Genomic DNA, 9,092 nt, shown 5'->3' with positions numbered 1-9,092 from the left:
GTGGCCACTTAACGTCTCAAAATGACCGTTCACAGCTAAAAATAAAAAATCCAAAGCGTTAATGACATTCTAAGTAACTTTAATTCTTGAAAATTTTCGTTTTGAGGTCATTTGAGTGTTGTTTGGCTAGGAGAGAGAAAGTAAATTTTTAGAGAAAAGAAGCTCCAAAAATGTGATTTTCAAAAATGAAAAATGTGGTTTCATGGCAAACATCGTTCTGAACAACTTTAATTCTTGAATATTTTCATTTTGAGGTCGTTAACGGTCATTTTGAGAAGTTAGTTAAAATTGAGTGGCCATCAATATTAAAAAGTGTAAAGTTCAGTGGCCATACCGAGAAGAAATAAAGTTCAGTGGTCATAATGTGAAAAAGGGTAAAGTTCAGTGGCCATGGGTGTAATTTACCCTTTTTTTTTATAAAGTATAAAAATATCCCAATATTTACGGCCAAGTGCAATTTTACTCTTAACGTCTAAAATGATGTAATTTTATCTTTAACATTGACAGTTAAGAGAACTTTTACCCCTAACATTAACAAGTTCACAAATATTTTATTCTTTATTCTGCACCAATTGTATATCAGTTCGTTTAAAAAAATCATATAGAATTGGAGATTAATATTTATAAATTCGGTGAAATATTTTGAATTTTTTTTGTTCTACTCGTACAATATATATATATATATATATATATATATATATATATATATATATATATATATATATATATATATATATATATATATATTAAATTTTTTGTCACGTCTAATCATATGTTTATGATCCATTACTAATGAGTGTAAAATGACTCGCATGTGAAGTGTAAATCATAATATTCATGACCGATGAGACAGTTTGATGAATTATTTTTCAAATTGACCAAACTTGACAACGTTAGAGATAAAATTGCTCTTTATTATCAATATTAGGGGTAAAATTGCTCTGACCGTAAACGTTATAGATATTTTTACATGTTATCCAATGTTATAGATATTTTTATACATTATCCCTTATTTTTTCTTATTCTTCGTACGGAAAGAGTATATTGGAGTGTATTTTTTTTTCTCAACTTATGATTAAGCTCCTAAATTTTTATAGTTTTAAAAATTGAGTCTCTAATTATTTGTTTTTAAGTTTTCACGTAGATTTAACCTCTCACTAACTATTTTGTTAAATAAACTGTTAATAAATGGCTAAATGCGTGTAAAAAATAAAGATTAGAAAATTATTACTTAAAAAAATTAGGAACTTAATCAACGAAAATTATAAATTACAAAAATTCAATCAATAAAAATTATAAAGATGATTGGGTTTAACATAATTTTTTTCAATAAAAAAACATGAATTTTAATTCACTATAAATTAGATAATATAATATGTTTATATAGGTAAATGCTATGGTTACTTTATTTTTAACAAAGTAAGTCTTACTTTGTGTCTTTTCACCATTGGATGAATTCTACACTCCATCATTCAATGGTGAATAAAACAAAGTAATGTTTACTTACTTAAAAATAAAGTAACCATAGCTTGCACATGTTTGTATATACGTAGTAGTTAGTATAATCTATTTTATCACATATTTTTTTAGTGGATTACTAAACCTAGCCACCATTTCCTACCCCTAGCCCCGTAAAAAGACGAAATTGCCCTTTCAACAAATTCACTCATCTTCTCAAAATTTCAAATCCTCTCAAAAACACAAAAAACACAAAACTCTCTAAAATCTAATACGGACTAATTTGGTAAAGAAAAAACATGGGAAATGAATAATAATACATAATTTTGTTCAAAAATATGTTTTATTTACGATTGTTATAAGTAAAATCGAATGATTTTTTAAAAATCAAATTTTCGATGTCGGGACATGTGAAGAATATGCCTCCACCACAGGTGGGGCGTATGAACATCACGTCCCACCATAGGTGGAGGCATATTGTTCATATGCCTCCACCTATGGTGGGACGTGATGTTCATACGCCCCACCTGTGGTGGAGGCATATTCTTCACATGCCTACGTGAAACTTTTTTTTCTAATTTTACATTTTAATTATTATTATTCTAAACAATTATAAATAGTATAATTATTCTAACAAATTGTAAATATTATTTTGAGATTCATATTTATAAATTCGGTGAATTTTTAAAATTTTTTACTCTAATTCGTACAAAAGACAGTATATTTTTAATATTTTTTTCTTATTTCTTTCACATCCCAACATATGTTTGTGATTTGTTACTGATAAAATAACGCATGTGTGAAGTGTAGATGACAAGATTCATGACCGAGAAAATAGTTTGATGAATTATTTCTCAAATTGACCCAATTTATTAACGTTAGGGGTAAAATTGCTCTTGACTTCCAACATTAGGGATAAAATTGTACCATTTTAGACGTTACGGGTAAAATTTCTCCTGACCCAAAACGTTAGGGGTATTCATGCACCTTAACCCTAAAAACAATAAGTTCTAAACAATTTTAAATAAAAAAATTACAACAAGTCAATTCGTCCGGTTCCATGGAATAATAATAATTAAAATGTAAAATTGGAAAAATAAATTCACACGTGAGCATGTGAATAGTCTTTCTTAAATCTATCACACATCGATTCATTGAGGAATGGAACCGGACGAATTGGCTTGTTGTAATTTGTTAATATTTAGAATTCTTTAGAACTTATTATTTTAAACACATTTTAACACATGTTTGATACTTAATGTATATTATTTAATTATAATGTTAATAATTATAATTCAATTTATAATGTTAATAATTATAATATTTATAATTTTTTAGAATAATTATAATATTTATAATTATTTAGAATAATAATAATTAAAATGTAAAATTGGGAAAAAAAATTCACACGTGGGAATGTGAACATCACGCCTCACATTATTTAATTATAATGTTAATAATTATAATATTTAGAATTTTTTAGAATAATTATAATTTTTATAATTTTTTTAGAATAATAATAATTAAAATCTAAAATTGAAAAAAAAAAATCACACGTGGTGGGGCATGTGAACATCACGCCTCACCACGTGGTGATGTATGTGAACATCACGCCTCACCATGTGGTGAGGCGTGATAGCCACATGCCTCACCACGTGGTAAAGCGTGATGTTCACATGCCCCACCACGTGGTGAGGCATGTGGCTGTCACGCCTCACCACGTGGTGAGGCATGTGACTATCACGACTCACCACGTGGTGAGGTATGTGATAGTCACACGCCCGTGTTTCGTAGAGAGAAAAAAAAATTCAAAGACCAAAATCAATAAGGGTAGTTAGGTCATTTCATGAGGCTAGGGGTGGGAAATGGTGGCTAGGTTTAACAACACCTTTTCATGGGGCTAGGGGTGGGAAATGTACATGTGGAAGTCACGTGGTTGCAACTGCTAAGCGCAAACAGCAAAGTTGGTAATTCAGATTCAGTTAACCCATATCCATGTTTCTGTGTAGCACATAAGGTCAGGGTTAACTAAGTCGACTCACCGGAATCCGCTTTCAAGGTAGTCGACGTTTTTCCTTCTCTTACTTTTTATTTTATGCAATTTTGATTTAAATTCCCTTTTCTTTGGATTTGTTTGGGTTCTCTGTCAGAATATTGGATCTCTGTTTGACTACATCTCATCTTCAGAGTTTTTCTTTTTTCTCCGAGTTATTGATACGAATTGGCTGTTTTGAAGCTTCTCTTTTTTGGGAATTCAGTAAAGAGGCATTCTTAATTAGATTCTTGTAAGATAGATATAAAGTGGTGGTAAAGGAGAAAATAAATGGGAGTGGAGAAGTTAGAGGATGACTTTTACTTTGCCCCTTTTGGGTCTGTATAGGATAGATTTGGAAAATCGAACTCCATTCTTCAAAAGTTTCGATGTTCATTTCACATAGTATAAGTTTGTTGTCATATTTGAGTTGTGTGTATGTGTGGAAATTGAGTGTTCCAGGTGTCAATTGGTCTATGAATCTATATGTGTTAATGAGCAATTTGAACTTTGAATTGAATCATGTTATGAAACTCTCTGAACCCAAAACTAGATTTTGATATATGAACATTACACATTTGCTTGTATAATATTAAGTGAGATATTGAAGGGTTAGGTTACTTTGTTACTAACATTTTGATTTTCCTTTGGTTTCCTTACTTTTAGGCAACTTTTGTTGAAGAGATGTCATACACCAGAGAAGGGAGGTAATTTCAACCCTGTCTACTGTGGCCTTTTCATTTATTTATTTAATAACTTAACTGAATTGTCGTTATTGGTTATTGTATTTCGATTGGAAATCATTTTATGTTACCAGATCGGCTTCGCCTCGCACCTCAATTTCACCTATTAAAGGTCGTCGATCAAGGTCATTATCGAAGTCACGTAGAAGTCGATCCAGGTATATGTGTAATGTTATATTGTTTTAGTTGTATGTCCAATTGTGTTGTACGTTCTGCTTTATTATGCATATTACTTTCTTGCTCAAAAAGGTGTGTTCTTTGTGGAAATGAACTCTGATTTCTGAATTAGGATAATTATTGTCGCTGTAGGAGTCGTGATTCAGTTGAGGCAGCAAATCCTGGTAATAACTTGTATGTTACTGGGTTATCCACCCGAGTAACATCCAGTGATATTGAGAAGTATTTTGGCAAAGAAGGGAAGGTATAGTCCTTAAGAAATGTTTATTGTATATCAAAGATCGAGTTGCACTAGACATCGTTTTTTTTTTATCTCGAGATCATCTAAATAGTAGTAAAGATTGTAACTCACGCAGTTCATCGTTCTTGGGCTTCCATTTTGCTACGTGTCTAATTTCTCGAGCATTACGATTTGGTCTTCTCTCTCCGTGTTTAAGTTTCTCTTTCTACAATCATATGCTATTACAGCTTTCCTTGATAGTACCAACCCTGATAATAGTAACTCGTAAGGTTATCTGTCTATGAAAAGTAATTTTAATTTATCAAATATTTCGATGCAGAAATTTCTCACGAAGTTTTTGTTTCAGGTTTTGAATTGCAATCTGGTGACAGATCCTCGCACCAGAGAATCCCGTGGATTTGCATTTGTTACCATGGAAACCGTTGAAGGTGCTGAACGCTGTATGAAGTATTTGCATCGTTCAGTACTTGAAGGACGACTAATCACTGTGGAAAAGGTACTATTTTGATCAAAAGAAAATAGATAATTTATCTATGTTTCGTTATTGTTTGGAATATCTTTCTTCAGAAATGTTGCCTGATAAGTTTTGGCAGCAGGTCTTGTATGTGTAACTTCATCGAATTCACAATTAAGCTCTTAAAGTTGAACCTATCCCTTCACGATTCAGGACATGAGTTCTGCAACGACATTTCAAACACACCGATTCGAATTCGACTATTTTGCCGGGTGGTCTATGCCCTGTAATCCCATTCTTTGCTAGTAATAGTATCTAACCTGGCTATTTCTTTAATTTAGTATTGTATTTCAGATATCGTAAACATAGAACTATGGACATGTCACATGCATTACTTTGTTATTTTACTCGTTTATTTTCGTTGATGCTGTTAAAACCCAAAAAACAGTAAAAATTACATACATGAAAAAAGGTACTTCTGTTGGTCTTCACAACTGCTAAACAGAAGCATAGAAGCAGAATAGTACAAATAAAATATACTTGCAGCTATTATGACTGCTGAGTGGATTGTTATCATACGGCTTAATGCATACTCAACTTCTCCAACTTGCAATCAAACGCCTAATGACCCTCCAAACTTTAAATGACATTTTTGCCACATCAACTTGTTTAAAACGGCATTTCCACCACCTCACTTAAAATGATATTTTCGCCACCTCAACTTGCTTAAACTGCTAGTAGCATGTAAAGTGGTACAATATTGACATGTAGAAATAAGGGATTAGTCATGGCAGATGGCAGTTTAAACAAGTTGAGGAGGCGAAAATGCCGTTTTGAAAGTTTAGGGGTCATTAAGCATTTGGATAGAAAATTGGAGGGCTAGATGTGCACTAGCATTATATGCTATTCGCTAAATTGGTGACATCTACTTTTGAACTTTTCATGTTCATGTTCATTTTCTTTTCATTTGTTTCCTTCACCAATCTCCCTTTTCCTGATTCCATTTGCACTTTCTGCAGGCAAAAAGGAGCCGTGGCAGGACACCAACTCCAGGCAGATATCAGGGTCTGAGGGAGAGAGACAAACGCGGTACTCTCCTTTTTTCTATTTTTTTAAGTGATTTTCTTTTGAATGCCTCCTACTCTAAGTAGGGCTGAGCATAATTCGGTAACCAAATTGTAAACGAACCGAGCAGTGCATTCAAAAGAAGATTCTTGATGTGTTGAGATGCAACACCGACCGAACTGAATTTTTGCATTGCGGTTAATTGTGGTTACTGAATTAATCGCTTAGTGGTTCAGTTATTATTTTAGAAGATTCTCAATGCGGTTAACCATACTTGTGGTTCAGTTAGTTAACTGAACCGGCCTTTGTATACCCCTACTCTTAAGTAGTATTGCCTTGTTTCGGACCCTCTCTTGCTTCTATGAGCCATAAAACGGAATTTGGGTACCTGTCTGCATGATCTCATATTTTACTTCTTTGGCTGATGTTACAAGTCTGCATCACAATTTAGATTCAGTAGTTTAGGAACAGACTTGTGTTTGTCAGTTCCAGCACATGCCTTCTGGTAGGGCTGTCAATCTTTAACACGAACAGCATGATTTACGGAGACAATTCACTTAACACGACCCGTTCAGCACAATTTTCATTTTTGTTGCATTTATATATTATCAAGTGGAATATATAAATTACATAACACGGTTGTTTAACATCTCAACCATATCTTCTAACAAAGAACAGCAAATATATAAGCATCGTTGGTTTAAAAATGTGCAGGGAGTGGGCATAGACGATCACGCAGCTTCTCTCCTCATAGAGGGGATGACAGAGGCAGAGACTTCAACTCAAGGGATGGACGAGGAAGATCACGCTCTCCATATAGCAGACGAGGAGATGACCATGATTCGTTTAAGCGACATAGGGATCGGTCGTTATCAGGAGAGCCACGTCGGTACCGCAGATAGACTAAGGGATTGCGGTCTTCTCTCTTAGATGATACTTGATCTTCTCATGTGAAATGATGTAGATTTTCTTGCTTCCTGGTTTGTGTTCTATAATGAGTTACACTTACTGGTATGTATATGTATATGTATACTACTTGGTATTGGAGTTTGATGTGAAATCTTGCCCGCTATAGAAGCTGCATTAATGTGACTAAAACATTGTATCATCTTTACTGGATGGATTGTGTAATTTCTGACACGACAATATGATTGAGATAAACTGTTTGACACTATTAGGGGTGTTTGTTTCCGTTTTTTGAAGTTATTTTTAGCTTTTTACTTCAAATTAGAGATGACAACTAGTAGAGTATTTGTTGGTCAATATAATACTCTTATTCGTTTATTTTTTGAATTACTTATCCCGTTTCATTACTCTAACGAGTATAGTTTTTGAATTTTATATCCGTCCCATTTAGTTCGTGGATGTCCGTATGTATCCTTACCCATTAAGAATCATGTAAAACAAAAAAAATTACAAACTTAACAAAACATAATTTTAATAAACCATTACTAAAAATAATTAGATAATTTTTATATAATGATAACCTTCATTTTGATATACGGTGGGTAGCAAGTACTTGGAGAGGTAATTCCATATCCGTCGTCATCGGTAATTTTTTGGATTTCATACCAGCTTTAAACCTTTTTTACACAAGGTTTAGATAATCTTATTACAGTCAGGTAGTATTGGGTTTCCTGGGTTACTTACTGTTGCTATACCCATTCCAAACAGCAGAAAATTTAGTGTTTTGTTAGGTTTATAAAACAATAATATTAACTTTTTTTTCTTGAAACAATAACTTTTGAAGCTTTTTATAAAAAATTATTTCTATTTATTTGATCTTTGATAAAAAAAAATTTACCAAATGCATTTTTTTCTTTATCGTTATTCTTAACATTGATGAAAGAACAAAGTTCTATCATTATTATTTTTAATTTTTATTATACTTTTTATTTTTATAATTTATTTATTGATTAATTTAAAATATGTTCATATTATATATTTTAGATACTAACAGTTCATCATAATTTTATCAAACACTAATTATTAATTAACTAATTACAAACAACTAACTGTAACAATAAATATCTAACAATAACTAGGATGTTATCAAGCCGAACTGAGACCCAACCTGTGTAGGTTCAGTATTGGCTCGTTAATGTCTGGACCAGAGTCCTTTCAAGTCGAGCTTTGATTTTACTGAACTTTAACCGGATTCTTCATACATGCATTAAATAAATAGCATAAGAGACAAAATAAAATAAAGTTATATATGATATAACATATTTAAAAGATTACAAAAAACAATCATTTGTCATGGTCCAAACTCCAAGAATATTAGTTGCTACTAGTGGTTGAAGAAGACAAAATCACATATCGCAAATGACATTGTTGCTAGTGTGATTGGGTATGGATGGTATTTGCTACTGCTACATGTATGGATGACAAATTAGAAATGGAATGAGCAAATTAGTATTTAGAGTTTATATTTTGAACTCTGAGTTCATAATTTTCCGACTAGTAAAAGTCTCAAAGCAGTCATTAAGTGTTTTTTATGGACCGTGTAAGTTGTGAGTAGTTGAGAGTTAGAGTCAATGACTAATTACTAATTTTATTTTAAACTAAAAATTAATGAAATGTATATAGTAACTAAAAAATAACCGAGCCTGTTTGCGAACTTTCGAATTGAGCTTAAGGAATTTTGAGCTCGGCTCATTAATGTCTCAAACTGATCCCGAGCTCGAATAGTTTGTAAGCTACCTGACTCATTAACAACAAAAATAACATCGATCAACTAACTACTGAACTAAATAAATATATTCTTATTGTGCATTTGGTTGTTCTTTTTATAACTATTCTAAAAAAAACAGTTAAATAAAGTCTTAATATTTTAGGGGTGAGATTCAAAATTTAAAATTTCTAGCATACTTACATATTGTTTTGGACTTAAATAGTGTTGGTAAAAGTTCTACATATCCT

At 32.0% G+C, this 9,092-nt stretch overlaps 1 protein-coding gene across 3 annotated transcripts; it reads left to right on the top strand.

Moving 5' to 3' along the window:
* The first annotated feature begins 3,378 nt into the window (after positions 1–3,378).
* On the top strand, positions 3,379–7,344 carry LOC136210833 (serine/arginine-rich splicing factor SR45a-like). 3 transcript variants are annotated; one of them, XR_010678233.1, is made up of 8 exons: positions 3,379–3,517; positions 4,157–4,197; positions 4,308–4,391; positions 4,543–4,654; positions 4,998–5,147; positions 5,248–5,410; positions 6,125–6,194; positions 6,885–6,954. XR_010678233.1 is itself a non-coding variant. In XM_066002250.1 (7 exons), exons 2-7 carry the CDS (start codon positions 4,175–4,177, stop codon positions 7,070–7,072), a joined length of 627 nt encoding a protein of 208 aa, XP_065858322.1. In that variant the 5' UTR covers positions 3,379–3,517; positions 4,157–4,174; the 3' UTR covers positions 7,073–7,344. The 3 variants fall into 3 exon arrangements, 1 of the variants encoding a protein (XP_065858322.1); XR_010678234.1 differs by lacking the exon at positions 6,885–6,954 and having other exon boundaries at positions 5,248–5,391; XM_066002250.1 differs by lacking the exon at positions 5,248–5,410 and having other exon boundaries at positions 6,885–7,344.
* Positions 7,345–9,092: the final 1,748 nt, after the last annotated feature.

This window comes from Euphorbia lathyris, chromosome 1 (assembly GCF_963576675.1).
Source record: "Euphorbia lathyris chromosome 1, ddEupLath1.1, whole genome shotgun sequence".
NCBI lineage: Eukaryota > Viridiplantae > Streptophyta > Magnoliopsida > Malpighiales > Euphorbiaceae > Euphorbia > Euphorbia lathyris.
The sequence above is the reverse complement of the archived record's forward strand: the minus strand, read 5'-3'. Positions and strand labels throughout refer to the sequence as shown.

Bases quoted from the DNA above. Each gene is read 5' to 3' on its own strand.
- LOC136210833 (XM_066002250.1), top strand. From the start codon at position 4,175: ATGTCATACACCAGAGAAGGGAG. The intron at 4,198-4,307 runs GTAATTTCAACC...TTATGTTACCAG, and splicing joins TCATACACCAGAGAAGGGAG to ATCGGCTTCGCCTCGCACCT. The intron at 5,148-6,124 runs GTACTATTTTGA...CACTTTCTGCAG, and splicing joins GACTAATCACTGTGGAAAAG to GCAAAAAGGAGCCGTGGCAG.